The following is a 22053-nucleotide window of genomic DNA, read 5'->3' as shown; positions in this document are numbered from 1 at the left end:
AGTGTCACCAGCTGTCGGACACTGGTTGAAATAGAGGGCGCAAAGAGGGAAAGAGCCTTTTGTGGTCACTGAGCTGTGCCCAGGCGTTACGGTGCTGGACTCTGGTACAAAGCCCATGGGTGGAGGAAGGGAGAGGAAGCAAGATTTGCAGCTCCAGTATCAGATCAAGGATGGCTGAGCTCAAAATGGCCAAGCCCTGACCAGGGTTACAGACAGCATCTGGGCTTCACCCTGACTGACTTTCAAAAAAACCCTTCTGAGTCAACAAAGCCAGCCCCACCTACAGGATGGGGAGCTGTACTTTGGAAAGCCGTGAAAAAGGCTTACGAGTCACGGTGGAACCATCTAAACATGAACTCAGAGCACAGTGCAGTGGCTGTGCAGGCTAACACGGCCCTTGCCATCCGGATGGATAAACTGAGGAATATCAAGTGGGAGTAAGGAGGTGGCATTCATAACCTCTCTGTATGGCAATACTGAGACCACTGCTGGATACTGTGCCCGGCTCTAGTGATCACACTTCAAAGAGGACATAGACAAATGGGAAAGAGCCACAAGAATGATTCGAGATCTGGAAAACTTGCCTGATGATGAGACTGAAGCGGCTCGATGTATTTGGCTTATTAAAGAGAAGGTTGAGTGGGGGTTTGATCGCAGTCTGTAAGTAGCTGTAAGTAGGGGAAGACATTTCTGATAGCAGCTAGGTTGGCTCTTCAGTCGAGCAGAAAAAAGCCGAACAAGATGGAATGGTAGGAAGCTAAAGCTAAATACATTCAAACTAGAAATAAGGTGCAGATTTTTAAGTGACAATAATTAACCATTGGAACAATTTACCTGGGGATGGGGGAATTCTCCGTTGCTTGGGTATCCTAAAATTGAAACGGGAGATCTTCCTAAAAGACACGTTGCCGCACAACCAGAAGACATGGGCTTGATGCAGAAATTACTGGGTGAGGTGCTGTGGCCTGTGCTATCCAGGAGGTCAAATAAGATGATCACAATGGCCTCGGAATCTATGAATAATCTAGCCTAGGGGTCAAGTTTCTCCTTAACCTTCTCTTTGATGAACGAAATAGACGGAGTCGCTTCAGTCTCTCACTGTAAGGCAGAATTTTTCTTGGGCCTTTCCTCTGCACGCTCTCCGATTTGTAACTGATGGTTTGAAGTGTGGACACCACGGCTGGAAAGTGTCTAATAATGGTCTCACCAGTGCTGTAGACAGAGGAAATATCACCTCCCTACTGTTTCTCAATATTTCCCCACTTGTACGTCCAAGGATCATGTTAGCCCTCTTAGCCACAGCATTGTACTGGGAGCACGTGTTCAGCTGGTTTCCACCATTCATCCCAAGTCCTTTCCAGTTGCTGCTTTCCAGGGTATAGTCCCCCATCCTGTAACTGTGGCCGACACTCGGGGCTCCTAGAGGTGAGACCTTGCACTTGGCTGTATTGAACTGCATCTTTGATTGTGTCCTGCTCACTCATCGATACAGTGCAGTGACCCACCCCCACCCCACCAACCTGGTGTCACGTGCAAACTTCATCACCAAAGATTTTATATTTTTTTCCAAATCGTTGATAGTGTTGGGCTGAGAACTGATCCCTGTGAGACTCCGGTCCCCCGCACCCCAGCTGATAATTCCCTGTTAACAATTAACGTGTTGAGGTCTAGGAGTTGGCCAGTTTCTAATCCGTTTCATTGGTGCTACATCGATTCTGGTGCTAGTTTGTTAATCAGAATGGGCTGCGGTATGAAGTCGGGTCCCCTACAGATGTGCAAGCACTGGGTATGATGTCTGCACCGTTACCCTTATAGGCCAGACTTGTCATTTTCTCTAAGAAAGTTGATCGTAAATTTGCTCAAAGCACCTGCAAAGACGCCGTCTTTCCCCAGCAGATGAGTTACTGGAGCAATCCAGGGTGGATGCTGTGCTCCCAGAGCAGGAAAACTCCCTGACACAGCTGGCTAGAAAAACCCCTCCTTGGCAGTACATCACTGGGGCTGTCTGTCAAAGCTTGGATGGGTTTGGATGTAATCCGAGAGAGGGAGCCTTGCAGGCCAGACAAATAGCACACAGATGTGGAGCCTCATCCACTGCAAAGCTTGCAAACATGGAAGGGGTGGAGGTCTGTGTGTGTCACTTGTCTGGATCTGTTACTGCAGAGGGGCAGGGAAGTCCTCCCTGGCCTTTTGCAATAGAGCCCCCTCAGCGTCCAAAGGCGTTTTGGGGTGGTACGTCCACGACTAGCCTGCCGGAGGCTTGGATGTAGCCTGGCGAAAGGTGCTGGTCAGTTGCACTTGTAAAGAACCTGTCACAGCTTTTGCATCTCAGGGCTCCAGTGACCCCACCTTATGTGAGGATGGAAATGAACTAGTCCTCGTTCCACTCCGTGGAACTTGGTATATTCAGTGTGCAAATCTTCCTGAGGACCCATGTCTGGAAGCAGAGCTGGATCCGTTACACTGATGATGGGCATGCAGGAAATCTTGCATGCCCAACAAGATTAAGGTAATAATAAAATCCTTGTTTACTGTATTACAACACTAAACACATTTGTACAGGTTTGTGTTACGTTTTCGCTGGCAATTACCATTGTAACAACCATCCGTTAAACCTTGTATTAAACACACACAAGAAAAACACAGTCAAAGTATTTGAAACATGAAATTACGTAAGAACTTCATTGTCACAATGTCCATTATTCCCTTCCCCTCTGGTTGTCTGGAGTATTTCTAGGAAAACTCTCCTGCAGGCCAGTCTCTTTAAATAGCGCTGAAGCTGGAGCTCACTGTCCTCTGGGGGAGAAAAGGAAAAGTTCCGGGAGATGTTCGCTTTTGCCACTGTGGAGGATGTTTGCTTTAAGGCAAAAGAAAACTGGCACAAAGGCATAGCACGGAATAACCAAACCAGAGAGGTTTCAGAGGGGCAGCCGTGTTAGTCTGCATCAGCAAAAACAACGAGGAGTCCTTGTGGCATTTTAGAGACTAACAAATGTATTAGGGCATAAGCTTTCATGGGCTACAACCCACTTCATCAGAGGCATGGAGTGGAAAATACAATAGGTTTGTGGAGTGTATTCTTCACACCACAAACCAGAGAAAGCCTTGTCTGTCTGCTGGCCTTTCTTGCTTGCCGGCCTGCTGGGGAATTCCATGCTCAGCACACAGTGTTAATCTTGGCTACTCTGAGCCCTGGTAGATGTCTGCCTATGGCAGGCTGTCAGAGGGACTGCGTTAACTACCTCTCCAGTCTCAGGCTCACCGCAGTGTTGCAGGATTTAGGTGAGCCTGGCAGAGGTTCTCTTCTCTGGTTCTCTTTCTGGCCCCCTCCAGTCAGGTCAGGGCAGCAAAGGCGTTCGGATGGGATGGTGGATCCCAAGGTCATGGTGTGTAGGCCTCCCACTTCCGTGATGGGTGTGTCTGGGATGCTGTCTCTCCAGAGATGGATCTCTGCAAGGGTGCACATTGCTGCATTCATTGGCCTTTGTTACTTCGGGTTATCTCAGCGAATCCTCTCTTCAGGGCATTTCTGATTCCTTCTCCTGGACTCTGCTCAGGTGCCTCTGATGGCAAAGTCCCTGACACGTTATGTGAGCAGTTTGCTGGGTTCAGGGGGTCTGGAGGGAGGCAGCGGCTGCAGCTGAGCTACTGTCAGGAATCAGATGAAGAAGATCTGGCTCTGTCAGGAGGGAGTGCCCATCTCGGTGTGTGCACGAGGGCTGGGGTTCCCAGACAGCACTGTCTTGAGTTTTTCCTGGTGGGCTGCAAGATGATCCACGCTCTGTGGGGACCTTCCCTTGCAAATGGCTGGAGAGCACTGGGACAAACCATTGTCCTGACTGAGAACCCTGTGCCAGCATCATCTCACGTCCCATGCACTACCCTGTCTCCTGGGCCCTCTCTTCCAGCTGCGTCTGTGCTCAGGAGATGCGAGGAGCCAGACAGCGGCGTCTAGGCTTTGATCAGGAAACACCACCAAATTGATAATCAGTGGGAGGGGGATGCCTGGGGGGCGCTCAGAAGAGCTGGAAGAAGCCTCTGTCCTGTGCCTTTGCTAAATGCTGACTCATAAGGGGCGGTGGTGGCTCTGATAGCCAGGAGATGGAAAGGAATTGTTTAGGTTGAAGCTAGGAGTCCAGGAGACTTCCTAGTAGGCTAGGACAGTCTTCCAAGAGAAGTGGTGGAAACTCCATCACTAGACTGGATAAACCCTTCTCCGTGTTCTGCAGGGAATGATCTCTGGTCCCCGAGGAGGCGGACTACATAGGCCCTATTGTCTGTCTCCAACCTTCATGATTCACTGGCGGTGGAGAAACCCTGGGGTTGCACCTGCGTGTTTAGTGTATTGAATGCGTGTCTCCAGCTGAGTGGTTCTGTGCTAGCCGCCTGCCCCTCCACGCCTCTCCTGATCTCGTTGCAGGGTTCAAAGCGAGTCCTGCGATCCAATGAATACGTCCTTCCACCCGGGGGCCTGATGGAGACTGACCTGGAACTGACTTTTTCTTTACAGGTAACGTGCACCTTGCTAGCCTGGATGCAGAGCACCCAGCCTCAGCAGGCTCTGCTGCTCCTCATACCACCCTGGGTCCCTTCCTGACAACAGGGAATTCAGGGAGAACCGAGCAGGAGCCCAGTGATGTTGTCTCTGGGAGCTTTGGTCCGTGCGGGGTGCACGTGTGATGCGGGGAATGCGCAGCTGGGGTCCTGACTGTCAGCACGGGGCTGATTGCATCTCCATGCTGCATGCCAGCTGCTCTGGGCACCTCGCTGTGCCTCGCCCGTGCAGTGTGGGCGGAGGAGATGTGGAGGGTGAAGCAGGTTTGCGTGTGGCCTGGGGGAGGGAGCAAGCTGCTCAGGGTGAGCCATGGCTGGGAGGAGGTTGGGGTGCAGGCTCAGGAGCTGAGAGGGCTGTAGCTGCATGAACATTAGGCCTGGCCTGTGTAGCTCTCCTGCCCTGCCATGGCTGGGTGTTTTCCCTCCCACTGTAGTACCCACACTTCCTGAAGAGAGATGGCAACAAGCTGCAGATTATGCTGCAGCGAAGGAAAAGGTACAAGAACCGCACAATCCTGGGCTACAAGACTCTGGCGGTGGGAATCATTAACATGGCGGAGGTAAGCGGCGCCGGTAGGGGAAGAGATGCAGTGCCTGTGAGCCTGGGTGGCCTGGCCCCGAGTGATGCCTGGGAGCTGCTGCTGCTGGGGGCGGCTGGCCAGGGGTTGCTCTGGCCTAGCAGCATTGCCCAGCCGCTAGCACTGAGTGGCTGGTCAGCGCGTGGAGGCATCCGTGGGGGGCATCGTTGTTGCTGGCTACGTGCTGGCCGGCCGTCACTGGGCTCTGTGTTTGTCTGCTCGCCCAGGTGATGCAGCACCCCACAGATGGAGGGCAGCTTCTGGGCCTCCACAGCAACATGAAGGATGTGAGCATCCAAGTGGCTGAAATCAGCATCTACTCCCTGTCCAGCCAGCCCATTGACCATGAGGATGGCAGCGTCCCCTCTGGCCCCAAAATCAAAGCCTCGGGTAGGTATCTCTCAGCCCAAACAAGATGCGAGCGCTCCTCTCCCCACTCTCAGCGTAGGTTTCTCCAGGCTCTCCCAAGCTACTCTGGGGCAAGGATGTGGGGGACACCCCATATTCCTGGGCATGCTGGGTGTTTCCCGAGGGCGGGGTGGGTGGCTCGGAAGTGGCATCTGCATTTTCTGGTTTCAGATCGCTCTCCAGACATGGATAACTACTCGGAGGAGGACGACGACAGCTTCTCTTCAGAGCAGGAGGCCAGCGATGATGCTGTGCAAGGCCAGGTAAGGGCGGCCTAGCCCTGCTGCTGTGGGGGTCTCAGGTCAGAGTGGGTCCCGCTGCCTGTCCTCAGGGAGAGGGGATGCCTGCAAAGCCCTGGGGCAGGAGGAATGGACTGAGCCTGCAGGTGCCCCCTTGGCCCAGACCCTCTCCTGCCCTGGGAATGAATGCCTGGGTCTCGGGGCTCTGGCTGGCCACAGCGTGCAATAGGTGATGTCTCGGGGTGAAGGCTGTAGGAACTCTCTGGAGCACAGGGCTGCTCTGAGCAGATATCCTCCTTCGTCAAGCCATAGATCCCACAGCCAGAAGGGACCGTTGTGATTATCTAGTCTCATCTCCTGTGTGACGCAGGCCAGAGAGCTGCCCTGAACAAACGCCAACTTGAACTAAAGCATCACTGTTAGAAAAACATCCCAGCTGGATTTAAAAATTGCGAGTACTGGAGAATTCTCTCCAATCCCGGGTCAATGGTTCCAGAGGCTCATTACGCTCACGGTTAAACATCTGCACTATATTTCCGATCGGAACTTATCTAGCTTCAGTTTCCAGCCCTTGGACGGCGGGAGACCTTTCTCGGCTAGACTGAAGAGCCCGTTATTAAATACTGGGCTCCCATGTAGGTACTTTCAGACGGGGGTCGAGTCAGCCCTTAGCCTTCTCCTTGACAAGCTGAACAGCTTGAGCTCTTTGAGTCGATCACTCTGAGTCCTGTATCATCCTCGGGGCTCTTCTCTGACGCCTCTCCAGTTTATCAACATCCTTCCGAAACTGTGGCACCAGACCTGGACGCAGAATTCCAGCAGTGGTTACACCAGGGCTAAACGCCGAGATAAAGGCTGGGTCTACACGACAGAGTTAGGCTGACGAAGGCAGCTCTGTAAGCGTCTTCGCTGCAATGACATCATTGCACCCACTACGCTGACTCAGTGAGGCCACTCGCGAGAGGCGTAGCACTTACACTGATGTGGCTAGGTCAGCACAGTCTCAGTGTAGACGCCACGTTGCTTACAGTGACTCCTGCTACCTTTCAGAACCCATCCCGCAATGCCCCCACGGGCAGCTCAGACACACACTGCCGGCACGGGCATAGTGTGGACATGTGAAACCGATTTGAGGACTGGGTGGCTGTATGTTGACATAACTTAGGTCAACTTAATTTTGTAGTGTAGACTTGCCCATAGTAACCTCTCTGTTCCTGCTCCCGGAGTCGCCTGGCTATGATGCCAGGCTGGCATTAGCCTTTTCAGCTGCAGAGTTGCATTGGGAGCTTGTGTTCAACTGCGTATTCATGACCCCGCCTCCAAGTGTGTGGCTGAGGAGTGTCCTGGGGGAGCTGCTGTTCGTGACACCCAGGCTTCATCCCGGGAAAGGAGCATGGTTTAGTTGTGGGCCCCACCTTGAGCTGCCCCCCCACAAGGCCCTGGCCATCTGCTCCAGTACCCTGCTCTGGGGTGGCCCACGTTTCCCTTCTCATGGGTGTGGCAGGCTCTGCAGTGACAATGGGTCAGGTGAACTCCAGCGGGCCGCACACCAGCTGGCTCCTGGAAGCCTTGGTCTGTTCTTCCCCCATCCCCTGGGTTGGGTCACTGGCAGCTCAGACTCTAAGCAGTGTGGGGCAGGACACGTGTGGGTCTCAGGTGCTGCATGATCAAGGTAAAAGGGAGTCCCAAGGGAGTGATTCCCCTGCAGTGGCGGGGTGCGCTGTATGGGGCAGTCTGCTGGGGATCGGTCATGGAGTGAAGGGGGGAGCAATCAGTGAGGGCTGACAGGCTGGGAGAAAACAGCCTTGTGCTCCAGCCTGGTCAGCTTCTAGGTGTCATGTCAGAGGGCCCTACGCTGGCTTCCAGGGGGGCCGGGACCCTTCCGGAAAGGCAGGGGTGCCCCCGGCGCACTGTGCCCTTCTGATGTGCTGCCGTCTCTGTCCATTTAGGATCTGTACGACGAAGAGGATGAAGTGAGGAAGCCGAAGAAAGCCCGGAGGAAAATGATCAGAACCACGTCCATGAGCAGAGTAACGTCCGCATTTCTTGTGTCTGCACAGCAGCACGGGGACTGGGACTGGGCCCGGGCCCGGGCCCAATCCCGGTGGGGGAGCCGCCATAGCCTTTCCCCAGCAGGAGGCACTGCAAGCTCTGGCTGTGGCGGAGCTCCCACGAGCTCCGCCCCTTGCCCCGCTCGCCGTGAGCAGCGGTGCAGGGCGCTGTGCCCCCGGGGGAGAGAACACCCCACCGTGCAGTGATCTCGCCCACAGGTCGCGAGCGGTGTGTAGCTCAGGAGAGAGTGACAGCCGTCCTGCACTGGTGCGGGGGGTGCCCATCCCTGGGGGGCCATTGACTTGGTCCTGTCGCTCAGTCCTCTCTGCCCTGCTTCCTGGTGGAGCCTGTGCTGCCATGGGAAGACGGGCGCGAGGCGTGCGGTACGGCCCAGTGCTGTGAGGGCAGCCGCGTCACCTGCACACGTGTCCCCGGCTCAGAGCACATGGAGGTTTGCAGGGTGTGTTCCCCAGCCCTCTGCTCTGCCTATCCACAGAGCTTCTCTGGCCCCCAGCACTGTCGGAGCCCCTCACACCTACCCTAACGTGCCCCAGGAGGCAGGGCCGGGCTGTTCTCCCCATTGAACAGGTGGGGAGCTGAGCCCCAGGGAGCAAAGTGACTGGCCCATGGGCACACAGGACATCTGGCAGAGCGGAGACTCGAACCCAGGTCTCCCAGTCTATTGTTACGGTTGTTGCTACCGAAAGCAAAGGAAATCTGGCTCTCCCTCTCCCCACCGCTGCTGAGCCCTCAAGGTCACGTCTTGTCCGTCGGCCTGCCGATGTGCACACGTACCAGCCAGGCTCAGCACGGGCAGATTCTGCTCCCACATCTCCTAGTCAGTGTCGGAGGGCCAACCCGAACCAGCTAAGAGCTCTGCCTTTGGGATGGGTTTGGGGAGGCCTAGGGAGCAGTGGCTGCTGCTGGCCCGTGTGCTCAGGAGGGGAGGGGGCTGGGGGCTGTGCAAGCCCCCCTAAAAATGGCAGAGAGCCCATAGCACCTCCCAGCCTGCGTGCTGTGGGTCTGGTCTGCACTGGGGAGACCTGCCGTGGTGTGACTGTAACGCTGGTCTTACGCCGGGGCACACTGCTGGGCTTGCTCCAGCTAGTGCTCCTCTCTCTATCAGTCAGGGCCTTAGAGGGGCTGGGTGCTGTGTCTCTGCACGTGGCCTGTCATGGCTGCCTGGATGCTCTGCAGATGTTCCTGGTGTCCTCTGGATACTTCGCTTCTGTGTTGTCCCTTTGCCCTCCATGTGTTGTGACTTTGTCTTCGGGAGCTCTTTGAGTTGGGCCGCGTCTCGCTCTGTGTTTAGCTAATGCCATCGCTGTCAAGACAATAGCTCATAAGCCCGGTGGTGCTGACAGAGCCGCTAGCTTTGAGGCTGTGGAGGGGGCCCACCGCTCCCCATGGAGGGCGCCGTGCGTTCAGCACACGGCACAGTGAAAGCGGGCGGCTGGGGGTAACAGCTCCCTGGGAACCTCACGCCTTTTCCTCTGTCCTTTCCTTCCAGCAACCGAACTTCAAGCAGAAATTCGTTGCTTTGCTGAAGAGATTTAAAGTGATGGATGAGGTGAGAAAGGGTGGGTCCGTCCCTGTCTGACGCATGGCGCCAGCGGGACGAGCGCCTTGGGATCAGTCTGGGGAGCCGGGTGGCCATGGTTCCACCATTTCTTACCAGCCATAAGGGCAAGCGACGGGGCGAGGGGGCAGAGGAGCGAGGGGGGAGTGTTGTGGGGAAGAGGCAGCATGAGAGCAGGGGCTCAGAGAGAAGGGGGGATGGGGACATAGTTCAGGTGCCCGTGGGCCCCCCCACACACACACTTTTAGGAAGCTTCCGCAGCTCCTTAATCAGTCCCTTGGCTCTCTCCTGGCAAACCCTATGTGCAGATGTGTTCGAGCCCAGTGGTGTCCCTTGGGGACGCATTGTCTACCCCATAGAAAGCTCACTCCTGCCCCAGGAGACGAGGGCAGCACACGGACATGAGCCATGAATCCCCAGGGAGGGGCTGGCCGGCTCTTTGTAGCGTGAAGAGAGGGCGCTTGTGGGTAACCGGCTAGGGGAAGAGCCTGTACGTGGCATGGGCAGAGCGTCGGGGTTTCCCACTTTCCAGCCTCCACAGGAGTGCAGCCAGGATGGGTGGGGGAATCTCCTAGTGCTTTCAAGTTCCAAAATCCCAGCATTTGGGTTTCGCGATGTCTGAGAACAAAGTGTGGGGAAATCAGTAGCGTAAATAACCTCAGCCCATCTGTCTATGGTTTGGAAGAGCTCTGGTGCCTCAGGGGCTCGGAACAGCAGCTTAACATTCGACTGGGGGATAGTGCCGGGCCCCGAGAGGTGCCTTTTGCCCTCCCTGTGACCGTCAACCCTGGTTTGGCCAAGTTACAAGACACGGTAAATTGCCTTTGCATGTGCTCAGTTGAGCTTGCTCCAGAAATCTCATTCCACGTGCACTGTGCATGTTCCTCACGCCCCTGAGGCCGCCCCATGATCCAGAGCCACCCTCATGGGGACACCGAGACTGGCTGCTCCTACTGCTCATCAAAATGCCCTTTGGCCTCAGGGAGAAGGTGCACTGGGCTGGGAAGCAGGCATTCCTGAGTTTGACTTCTGCTAAGGGCTGGAGTTACTGGTTCTGGTCCCATCACAGCTCTCATTGCTGAGCACAGCTGCTATCCCTAGAGGGGAGGCAAGTGTCAGCCACCCTGTGGGAGGTACAGGGTCTTTCCTGGCAGAGCTCTTCCATTTGACAGAGCATACCTGCCCCTCAGAAGGAGCCATGGCAGCCAGGGCTGGGCTGGGTTGTCTGTTGAATGAGGCTGTGGCTGTATCTGTAACCACTGCTCGGGGTATTATGCATCCCCCCCGTAGCTGGCCTACGCAGGATAACAACCTACTACTGCTAGTAATGTAGGAACTCCTTCAGCTCAAGTGGCTGAGATCTACATGATAGTGCCAGGGGGCTGGGGCTCAGGCCGGAGGGGAGACATTATGGTTGCACATGACAGAATTTGAATTTTCCTTTTCAACACCTGTGTGGAAGGAGGCTGTCGAGGTTGCCAGGTGTGACGCTTTGCGGGCAGGAAGCGTAGCCCGGTGCCTGCAATGGAGGGTGCTGGGCCTGGCCCGGCTGCACATTCAGGGGCTGTCTCGCTGCTCGGCAAGCTGCTGCCTCTGGGCCTGCAGCCCTCAGTCGCATTGCCCATTTTCGCTGCCACGTTGCATTTCCGGCTGACGTCCACTGTGGCCCCAGGGCTCTGCCTTTGCCTGGCTCTTCCCCGCCCTTGCTGCGCCGCCGGGTTCAGCTCCTCCAGTGGCAGCTGCTGGTGTTTAACCACGTCTTGGCTAACCCGGCTGGGAGCAGGCCTGCGTGGCACCGTGGCCCCCATGCGTGGCCTCTCAGCTGTTCTGGCTCCTTGGTTGGTTCCTCCTGTGTCTTATGTTCTAAAGCTCATGCTTCAGGTTTCCAGCTGGCCCCCAGCGGGGTTAGGAAGGGATTTCCCCCACTGTCACCCCCCAAAAGTATTCTAAGGTGGTTGTTTTTTTTAATCTCCTTCCTCAGAAGCCATCAGGGATGCCCAGCGCTAGAGATGAGACACCTGTCGGGGTGGCGGAGGTGGAACTGAGCATCCTCTTTGAGGTGCTGGGCTGCCTCATGTGGCCAGGGTCTGGCTGATCACCAGATGTGGGGTCAGGAAGAAATTTCGCCCCGAGTCCCGTTGGTAGTGACCTTGAGGATTTTCACCTTCCTCGGCAGCGTGCGGGTGCGGGTCACTTGCCAGGACTATGAGTCTAACTCACTGACTCATTTCCCTGCCATTGAGGGGGGCTGGGTCAGTCCCCCCATTCTAGGCCTGTGGCATGTGACAGTCTAGTCTCCTGAGGGCTGGAGCACTTTGGTCTAATTCCAGTTGGGTTTAGTGTGTGGGTCCTGGGGGGTGGCAGTGGTGGCCTGTGATCTACAGGAGAAGTGGCTGGATGATCTGGTGGTTCCTTCTGGCCTTACGCTCTATAACTGATTTTGGGGTGTCTTAGCTTGTTCTCCCCAGCTGGGGTAGCTGCATTGTCATGGCCAGGTCGGGAGCAGCCAGACCTAGTAGTCAGAGTCTGCAGTCACAAGAAGAAGTCGGCTGGGCCAGGATACCGGGACATCAGAAGCAGGAGACGAACTGGAGATCAGAACCACCAGTCAGGAACCAGAGTCAGGCCAGGTCAGGATACCAGGGGGTCAGAGGCAGGAGACAAATTGAAGATGAGAACCACCAGTCAGATGCCAGGCATTACTCGGGGTTGGGCTGCCAGGAAATCAAGCCAGAGGCAAGCAGTCCAGAACAGGGCAGAGCCCAGTTGTTCAGACAGCTTCCTGTTCCTGCTGCTGCTTAAGTAGGACCAGCGGGCCAATCAGCTGCTCGGGGACTCTGCCAATCGGACTTTAGGGGCGGAGTCTCAAACTGGTGCTGAGCATGGTGGGGACCCGGTAACCAACCATCAGCAGGCTGCCAGGTGGAGGGTTGGAGCATGGCTGCTTCTGTAAATGCTGCTGCGGCCCCCAGGTTGAATCGCTTCTGCCCATAGCAGTAATCTCGCTCGGTCCCTCTGTGTCATTTCTCTCTCTTCACATGGCGATCGCAGCTCCCTCGTTCACATGCTGTTTACCACACGCTTCCTGAGCGCAGGTGAAAAGGCTAAAGCAGTGTGGACCGATCCAAGGTGCCCCAGCTAAACGTCTCCCCAGAGCCCATTCCCTGCCGGGGGTCATCACCTGTTGCTCATGGGCTTGTAGCCCGTGTCCAAGCCCAGAACACGTCAGAGTGAAGGTTGCCATGCGGAGAGGGGGCAGAAATTGACAGGGTGATGTGTCGTCGCAGCGTTTGATTCTCTGCGTTGAGCCGGCCATAGGTAGAACCTGTTGAGGACATTGTGCTGGGTGAGAAGAAGGTGTCCATTGTGTTTTCTGCCACGTAACCTTCCATTTATTTTCAAAAAACTTCAGTGTCCCTGGGCAGCCTCGGCCTGCTGCCCTGCTTAGTACAGAGGGCCTTGGAGGGGGAGTGCTGGAATTGATGGCTCCCAGAGGGTTGTATGGGGTGGAGAGTTAGCTGGCCTGGTCTGCCATGAGCGACAGCAGGGCTCAGTGGAGGACTTCTCAGATACTCTGGCGACCGGTTGTCCCTTTATGAAGCCAGATCTGGTTGGGTGCATGACAACGGGCAGGGTATTCTCCCTTCTGCTAGCGGGTGTTTTGGAGATGACCTTGGTGTCTCCGCTCCATAAGGATACAGTCGGAGAGCTCCCAAAAGGCAGACCAGTTTGTCTGGAAATGACTGTATTGGGGTGGGTCTCAGATGGCTTTGTCCTTCCCGAGTGGTCTCTTGAGCGGAGCAGAAAGTGGCTGGTTTGGTAAGAGTCTAAGCCCTGGGGTTTCCTTGCCGGCACTTCCTGGGGTTTCCTTGCCGGCACTTCCTGGGGTTTCCTTGCCGGCACTTGGTGTCCAGTGAATTTGGATCTCTGCCAGAGAAGGTGGGTTCCAGGCTTCGATTTGGTTTGACTACAAGGTTTGGAGACTCAAGCGTGAGGAGGCTGCGGAGTCCTAGGTGGCTGAAGGACTCTGCCGTGTCTCTTCATGATGAGCATATTAGGGGGAGGTGATCACTCACCCACGAACTCCGTAGCTCATTTTGACTGAAGCCAGCCCGTGCCTGGCTTTTTGCCTTCCTCCCTGCGGGCTGGGTCAGTCCTGGGTGAGCGGGCTGTGCGTGTTAGTCTGGTGGCTTCGGTGCTTGAACAGGGCTGGAGTTAGAGGCTTGGGCCCTCCAGCACTTGGACTCATTTGTCTCACAAGAGTTAGTCCTTCCTCTGAGAGGCAGAGCTCGTACGGTCTGTCTTGGCTGTGGGTTTTAGTGACTCCCTGAGGGTTGATAGGCAGTCTCGTGTACCTTTTGTGGGCTGCATTTGATACTTCCATCTGGGGCAGGAAATTAGCCCACAGTGATGATGAAGCAGGCATGGGGTCGTGCATGCGGGGAGGTGTCTACATTAGGGCAGGCCAGTCTCTAACTGCACGTGGCAGGATGCACGGGGGATTGGCCTCGTTTCCCCCAAGGCCGGCCCAGCTGTGTGAAGTTTGGGAAATGGCAGCATGACCAAGTTCCTGCTCCTGTGGCCCTGGGCGGTGACTGTGAGCAGCTGCGGGGAGCTGTGCTCGGGCCCCCGGCCCTTTCGTTCCTCAGGTGGCTCTGTCCTCGCTGCTGCATGAGGACAGGCAGGCCCCGGTTGGGGGATGGCCTGGAGGTATCTCCAGAATGCTCCGGGGGTCCCAGAACAGGCCGTAGCCTAGAGCGTGCCCTGCCGGTGTCAATGGAGAGAATCCAGGCACCTGGGCCAGGCTGGGACAGATCAGAGCAGAGATCCCCACACTAGGCGAGCGCTGTGCTGACAGGCCTGTGGGGCTGCTCCTCTCCGGAGAGCACGCAGCCAGGGACCTGGGGAGGGAGCGTTGCTGTTACCTGTGCTTCTCTGCCGCAGGTTCTGGACTCCGACCCGGTGGGTCAGACCCGAGAAGTGGAGGAGGATCTGGGGCTGCTGTACGACAGCTTGGAGGAATGCAACAACAGCGACAGTGGCCCTGAGCTGGAGGATAATGAGAGTGTGCACAGCACCCCCAAGCCCACCCTGAGGTGAGAGCTGATAGGAGAAACACAGATGCATCACATGTCCTGCACCGGGTGTCCCACGCCTTGCCCTGTGTGCCCCAAAGGTCAGTTACGCTCTCCTCTGCCCAGCCTAGAGGCCCGGGCGGTGCTTTCCTTTCCCGCAGCGCTCCCGGGTGCCTTGCCAGCACACAGCCAGCATCTGGGAGACCTGGTCCCCGGGCCCTGTCACCCAGTTCGATTCTTGTGCTTGGAAAGGAAGCTTCCCAGGCGAACGCCGCCCAGCGCCGGATGCTGACCTCAGACTGGGCAGGCGGACGGGGAGCTGGGTAACAGCCGGAGCAGCACAGAACCTGGCTGGAAGTCGCTTTGCCTGCGGAGTGCATTTCCTGTGCCTCCCGGAGAGCCAGCCCAGGGCAGGACTGACCGACTCGCTCGCTGCTGGACAGGATGGAGGGAGGGGGCACATGCACTGGCCCCAGGGAGGAAGGAGCCCTGTCGTCTCACGGGAGGCCCTGTCATCCCTCTGTCCTGTGCGGGGGACATGCTCTGTCTACACTGCAGCTGCGAGCGAGCCCCCCAGCCTGGTAGACAGACTGGCACTAGCTCCACTCAAGCTAGCATGCTAAGAATAGCAGTGTGGATGTTGCGGCTCTCCCGCTGGCTCTGATCTTGGGGGCTAGCAATGACCACACCGCTACTGGGAGCGTGCTAGCAGGGGCTGTCTGGGCTGGGAAGCAGGAGACGTACATCTCAGTAGCTGGGGACTTTCTCATTATTCATAGAAATGTCCAGTCCTCCGCTGAACCCCGTTGAGTGCCGAGCCTCACATTGTGGCAGTGAGTTCCACAGGTTAGCTGAGCGTTGTGTGAAGAAGTACGGCCTTGTGTCAGTTGGAAGTGAGCTCCCTTTTGGTGTCAGTGACTGTCCCCGGTTCTGGCCATGCTAGGGAGTGATGGACTTAGCTTCTCTATTCCGTTCACTCTTCCAGGCGCATCTGGCATGCCTCCTGGATGCTATGCAGCCCTGAGCCCTGCCATCTCTGCTGGCCTCCCAGAGATTGACTGCCCATCTCTGAACCCCTCTATTTCTGGGATTACTCCACAGCTGCACTCGCTTTCCAAGGGAGGCCAGCTCAGAGATAGGGTATGGTAAGATTTTATCGAATCACACATCCCCAGGCCAGGGCACACTGGGATCAGAGCACAGGCCAGAGACCGGCCCCCAATCATTCCTGGAGCAGAGCTTTTAGAAAAACAGCCAAACTTGACTGCAGAATTGCCAGTGCTGGGGAATCCAGCATGACCCTGGGTGAGTCGTTCCAAGGGTTCGTTACTCTCTCTGCTAAAAATCGACACCTTACTTCCAGTCTGAGTTTGTCCAGCTTCAGCTTCCAGCCACTGGATGGTGTTAGACCAGAGCCCAGTGCGACGTATCTGTTCCAGCCACTGGATGGTGTTAGACTAGAGCCCAGTACGAAGTATCTGTTCCCCATGTCAGGACCTACAGACTGTCACCAAGTCCCTGCTTCACCCTCTCTTGGCCAAGCTAAATAGCCAGAGCCTCGGGAGTCTGTCCCTGGGAGCCAGGTATTTTCAGTGTTGGTTTTCGACTTGTTCCTCATGCGCCCGACTCGTTTGTTTGCCCCTCTGGCTGCCACAGCCCCTGCCGAGCCCACGATGACACCCAAGGCGCTCTCTGGGGCCGGGTGACAGGTGCCTTTGCCTCTCACCTCATGACTCTGGCTTCCTGAATCACCCCTTGTGGGGGACTCTGCGGCAGGCAAAGCGCTGCCCCCAGGCTATTCCCCTTTCCCTGCTGCGTGCGAGCGCTGTACTTGCCAGGGAGGGGTGATTTCCCTTGGCAGTAGCCGTATGGCTTCGTTCCTACTCCGCTGAGTGCAGCTGGGTTTCTACCCGGGGGGTCGTTCATCGTCTGCAGGACCAGTTTCACCGGGGATTGAACTCCGGCTCCAGGGTCTGCGATTCCCGGGATCGTGCTCCAGGCTTCTGAAAAGAGAGCGGTGACATTTGCTGCTCTCCAGGGCACCGGAGCAGACTCGAATATGGTGCCTCCTTTTTTATTGTCAGTTCATCCGCGCTGTTATTAAGCTCTCGGATTAAGCTGGGGACATTTTGCTCATAAGCTCAGCAGTGCTGCTCTGTCATGTGGAAACAGCGCCCTAGATGTCCCGGGTCACTTTCCGCCTCTTTGAGAGCCACAGGCCAGTGGGTGTTGTCGTTTTTGGACCCCTAACCCTGTGCCCTGGGCTGCTTCTCAGCTTGTTCCAGCCAAGTCTTTAGAGTGGGATGTGTCGCAGCCAGCCCTTTGGCTGCTTGCCACATTCCTGGGCCTCCATCAGGCCCCCGCTTCTCTCCAGATCTGGGACTCCAGATCCCAGCTCCCTTTGCCTGGAGCTCGGACCTCCTCCAGCCAGCCACGTCTTTGTCAGCTGACTGCTGTGGCTTTGGTAGAGGATGGAGCAGACGGTGCTGGGAGCCTCCAGAGAGGGCCTGCCCATGGTTCCTGGCCATTCCTCCCTGTTCACTGGGGAGGTCTTCTCGAGCCAACCAGAGCCACTGGGGGGGCACTGCAGGAAGAGCCTCGTGATCTCGTGGGGTTCGGCCAGCCGGTGCTCTGTACCCACAGTCAGCTAGTCTAGTCTCTCCAGCTGCGGTTTGCAAGGCATCTGCCTGGGGCTTGTCTCCGCTGCAATCATAGGCAATCGTCCAGCTGCTGCGTAGCCCCGGCATGGCTCTGCAGCCGACAGGAGGCCAGTCTGAAACACCCAGCGGTAGAGTGGCTGCAGGAGCCGGGGTGTGAACCTGCCTTGTGAAAGGAGGGCAGGGCTCCAAGTGTCTGACTCGGGTGGTTAAGCTCTGGGCCAGGCTGCCCAGGGAGGCAGTGCAGTCCCCATCACTGGGGGGTCTCTAAGGCCAGGGATGGTCTGGGGTTACTTGGCCCTGCCTCTGTGCAGGGGGCTGGACTCGACGACTCTCTGGGTCCCTTCCAGCCCATGTGTCTGGCTCTGCACTGGTGTAGGTCACTGACCACAGGGGGTGTTGAACTCAGCTGTGCGTTCCCAGCTCTCTGGTGGCGGGGGATGGGGCGGCATTGGAGTGGGGTGATCTCAGCTCACGTTAAACACGGCTCTGTCTGGAAACAGAGAGGTGACCCCGGCACCCCCTGTGTACGGGACTTAACTCTGGCAGCCCCCAAGAGCCCCAGCTGTGGGAAGGAGTCGGACCCCAAAGGCTTTGCGTCATCCACCCTCTGTCCAGCGACATCCCTGAGGTGCCCGACAGCTCTGCTGTGTATGGTGGCTGTGGGGCCGTCCCCCTGCGTCGCTGTAGCAGCCCCCTGCCCCCGGGCTGCCCACCTGCCCGGAAAGCGCCAGTGTCCTGCAGGCCTGCTGGCCCTGCGGTCAGGGCAGTCCCCTGGCATGTTCCCTTCACACCAACATCACCACCTCCTGGGAGCAGCCCGGGCAGGGGCTCTATGCCAGCTCCTCCCGTTAATGATCCTCACCCGTCCCGGGGATCCGCGTTCTGTGCCAGCCAAGAGCCCAGCCAGCCCCTAGGCACCACGGACAGGATGGAACAAGGCACCACGGGGCCCAGGAGATGTGGCACCAGTCTGAGGTGCGAGCAGGCACCAGGCTCCCTCAGACAGTCCCGGTCTGAGCACAGGCGTAAACCTGCCCCAGCTCTCCTAGCAGGGAACTGGCCCGTCCTTGGCTCCCAGCCCTGCGCGCCACCTCCGGGAACCGCAGGTCCCAGACTCAGGCCCAGCCCCTTGGCCAAGTCTCCCCCCACCCCGGCCCAGCATGAGCCTGAGGGTAGGATCCCTTTGCAGCTCAGCTCCTGGCGCTCTCTGGCTCAGCATGCCAAGGGGACAAGCTCCTCTCCCTGCAAGCTTCACCCCCCTACCCCGGGGACGCTGGGCTGGGCTGGTGCCGGAGTGAGTTGGGGGCCTCTCTGTGGCGCTGCAGGCTGAGCGGGGGTCCCGGTGTCCTCGTGTCTGTCTCATCTCGCCCTCTGTCTGTCTCCCTGTGCGTCTCTGTCTCTCCTGCAGGCGTTTCTTTGAGGGCGTCTCTCACTCGGGTTCCCAGACTGAGATTGGTAGTCTGCACGGCCAGAAAGGGCAGGAACAGGAGTCCAGCAGCCCTGTGAGTCACATCCCCGCCTCCTTGTCCTCCCCCAGCAGCCTGTAAGCCTGGGATATCCTGCCGGGAGCCAGGCCTCCCAGGGAGGTGCTTGTCACCTGCGGGGGTCGCTCTGCTCTGCATTTCCTTCTCCTTTTCTCTCTTTCCTGGGCGCGAGCGGCGTCCTGTCCCAGCACAGCCGGACGGAGTAGGAGCGCTCTCGGGGGGACAGAAGTTTGGCGGGAGCTCTGGGGTGCAGGCTGCCCCACACTCGTGCGTCTCCAGAGACAGCCAGAACCACATCCGGCTGCCCTGTGCTGGGGGTCATGCGTGGGGCTGCCGTGGCCCTGCCCTGGGATGCTCTGATCTAGACTCTGGTTCCCTCTCCCCAGGGACAAGCGGAGAAACGCAAGGCCGGAGCTCCGCGGGCCCTGGAGGAGGTGGGCGTGGAGGTGGTGGCCGCGGTGAGTGTCTGTGTGCTGTCAGGCCGGCAGGCGTGGCTGGCTGAGGCTTTTGGAGGGTGCCCAGCGTCTCAGTGTCCAGGGAGCGAGCTGTCCCCTCAGGTGGGGGCGTGGAGGAATGCTGGCAGCCCTGGGGAGGGGGCAGACGCAGGCAGGGAGCTGAGAGGAAGGATAGTCCAGTGGTTAGAGCACTTGGGAGCTTGGCTCTGCTGCAGGCTCCTGGTGGGCCCCTCACAGAGCCTCTGGGCCCCCGTCCAGTGGGGCCGACAGCCCTGCCCTGTGAGGGGCCACACAGTGACGAGCACTCCGGTCCCACAGGGATGGGGCCAGAGACGTGCTGTAGCTAGACGGTGGGACGGGGAGCAGGGCGGAGGCCTGTCTCAAGGAGACTGGCTGTGGGCCCATCAGCCCCTGGGGAGGGGTTCTGGGGCCCTGGTCTCTCTCCTGTGTCCAGTGACTGTGTGTCCCCTCAGGCGCTGGAGCCGGAGGAGCCCTCCCCACGCCCCGGGGCGGCAGAGGCAGCCAGGCGGGAGAGCAGTGTTGACAGGCTGGCCCAGCTGGGCAGCGCCGGCAAGCCCGAGCCCCCAAACGCTGTGTCACCCAGGTAAGGTGGCTCCAGACCGCAGTCCCGGGCTGCACGGCTGGGCTGGGGAGAACACGGCTGGGCCCACCACGCTCTTCCCTGGCAAGGAAAGTGCTGATGGACCAGTCACAATGGGCTGATGGGGGTCTGGCCCGGCCCCGGGGGCGGGGGACGGCGGGGGCCCGGCCCCGGGTGCAGCCAGCTCCCGTGTAGCTGTTGTGATGGTGTGGGGACAGTCCTGGGGACCTGGCTGCCCCAGCCCTGGGGCCAAGGCTGCTGCAGCGTAAGCTCTGACTCCTGGAGATTCTCACCCTGCAGCAAAGCTGAAAGCAGACAGGTGTGGCGGCCCCGCAGCACCTCCATGAAGGACCGGCAGAACCTGAAGGGGCAAAGCGACCGCACCAGCAGCCTGGACAGTGAAAGCTCGCCGGACTCGCGGCACAGCGCCCAGGTCAGGCTGCAGCAGTGTTAGCGTGGGTGGCATTCCTGCCTCTTGCAGGGCAGGGGGCACGGCAGGGCGGTGGGGCTGGGCCCCATTGGCTTGCAGGAGAGGCAGTGGGTGGCCCGGTTTGCTGCCTGCGGGACCCTGGCCCATGTGGGTGGAGAGGCGTTGGAGTGGGACAGTGGCTGGCCTGTGGGAGACCAGGGGATCCCTGTAGTGTTTGATCCTGCCTGGTTGTGCTGTCTTAGGTGCCCCGGAAATCTGTCTATGATCAGCTGAACCAGATCCTGATCTCAGATGAGCAGCTTCCGGAGAGCATCATCCTAGTGAATGTCACCGAGTGGCAAGGGCAGGTGAGGAGGGAGGGGAGCCGGGCTGTACACCAGCTGGGCAGGCTGCCTGCGGAGCCATGGCAGGGGGCAGCCCCAGGAAACAGAGGGTTTCCAGGCTAGGGCCCTATGTCCTTTGTCCTCGCTTGGGGGCAGCCACTGGAGAACAAGACCAGGAATAGCATCAGTGCCTTCGGAACGATGTATTACACGACAGTGCAATAGGCGACCAGGAGAGACGGGCAAAACATTTTGGTTTATTGAGAACCAAGGAGGTCCTGGCTGTGGCACAGGCTCTCCCTCACCCCACCCCCCCGCAGCTGGAGAGGGTAAAATTGTCAATAATGGTGCGGAAAAGGCAGAAGTATTCAGTGACTGTTTCCGGGCTGGAGCTGAAAAGGAGCCAGGGTGATGGGCTCGTGTCACACGTGGAGGACGACATGCTTTCCATTCCAGCAGTCGCCAAGGAGGATTAAACACCATCTGCCAGGGACGAACGATTTTAAAACAGCAGGCCTGGAGAACTTGTATCCAAGAGTCTTAAAAGAGTTGACTGAGGAGATCTCTGATGCTAATTTCGAATAAATCTTGGAATACCAGGGAAATTCCAGAAGCCCGGATGAGGGCTGATGTTGGGCCAATATTCAAAAAGGGCAGGTGGGATTAGCTGGCTAGCTGTGGTCTGGTTAGCCTGACATCAGTCCCATGCAATGTCATGGAAAAGCTGAGATGGGATCCAATTGCTAATGAAGGATAGGTATATAATTAATGCCAGCCAAGGTGGGTTTCTGGCAAGCAGATCTTGTCAAACAGCCCTGATTTCCATCTCTGATGGGATTACAAGTTTGGTTGATAAAGGTAACGGCAGAGATGTAACATACTGAGACTTCGGGAAGGTGTTTGACTCAGCTCCACATGACACACCGGTTCACAGGCCTAGCTCAGCCTCACGAGAGCCCTCGTTAAATGGACTAAGAACGAGCTGCCTGGCAGAGCTCGCAAGGAGTCGTCCCTGGGGACTCCTCGCTGGATGGGCGTGTTTATGGCAGGATTCCTCAGGGCTCAGGAACACTCGCTGCTGTTGTTCCCCAGGGAGCTAGCGAGATGGAGCCGGGAGGCAATTTTACTTCCTTCTCTGGCATTGGCGCGGCCAGTACTGGACGCCGTGGCCAGGTCTGGGGTCTGCCATTGGAAACGGGGCGAGGGGCAGAGAAGAGCCAGTGAAACGATTGGAGGGCTGGAGAAAATGCCTCACAGTGAGACTGACAGCCCAGGCTGCCCAGATGGTTAGAGGGGAGCTAGAGGGGTGACTAGATTACAGTGGGGAAGTGGGGGAGAAAATGCCAGGTCCGAAAGGAACTTCAGGGACCCCTCCCCAAGCTGGGAGAATGGGCAGGCTGTTGGGAGCGATCGGCGAGCCTGTCTGTCCTGGAGACGTTTCTGCCGGGTATGCCTGCCCCCCGCCCCCCCACAAGTGCTGGAAATGCCCTGCCCCCATGGGAACGGAGTCTCTGGGTCCAACCTCCCCCCGCTGTGCAGCACAGCTCCCACGGGGGCCCTGGGGTAGGGGCCTGGCACAGATACCCCCGAGAGAGGGATGCCTCTAGAACTGCTC

General features: G+C 57.8%; 1 protein-coding gene across 5 annotated transcripts in view; it reads left to right on the top strand.

Moving 5' to 3' along the window:
* LOC140909773 (phosphofurin acidic cluster sorting protein 2-like) overlaps positions 1-22053 on the top strand; it is a 113677-nt gene that overhangs the window by 82276 nt on the left and 9348 nt on the right. For 3 of the 5 annotated variants that reach the window (XM_073339862.1, XM_073339863.1, XM_073339867.1), the window contains exons 3-14: positions 4421-4510; positions 4989-5114; positions 5360-5522; positions 5712-5803; positions 7729-7809; positions 9342-9401; positions 14355-14506; positions 18554-18647; positions 19016-19087; positions 19558-19688; positions 19986-20118; positions 20358-20462. In XM_073339862.1, coding sequence (XP_073195963.1) covers positions 4421-4510; positions 4989-5114; positions 5360-5522; positions 5712-5803; positions 7729-7809; positions 9342-9401; positions 14355-14506; positions 18554-18647; positions 19016-19087; positions 19558-19688; positions 19986-20118; positions 20358-20462 — 1299 coding nt within the window. Of the gene's footprint in view, positions 1-4420; positions 4511-4944; positions 5115-5359; positions 5523-5711; positions 5804-7728; positions 7810-9341; positions 9402-14354; positions 14507-18553; positions 18648-19015; positions 19088-19557; positions 19689-19985; positions 20119-20357; positions 20463-22053 lie in introns of those variants that run through there. The other 2 variants (XM_073339868.1, XM_073339866.1) reach the window with 2 other exon arrangements.

The sequence above is a fragment of the Lepidochelys kempii genome, chromosome 3, assembly GCF_965140265.1.
Source record: "Lepidochelys kempii isolate rLepKem1 chromosome 3, rLepKem1.hap2, whole genome shotgun sequence".
NCBI lineage: Eukaryota > Metazoa > Chordata > Testudines > Cheloniidae > Lepidochelys > Lepidochelys kempii.
This window is presented reverse-complemented; position numbering and strand designations above follow the sequence as displayed.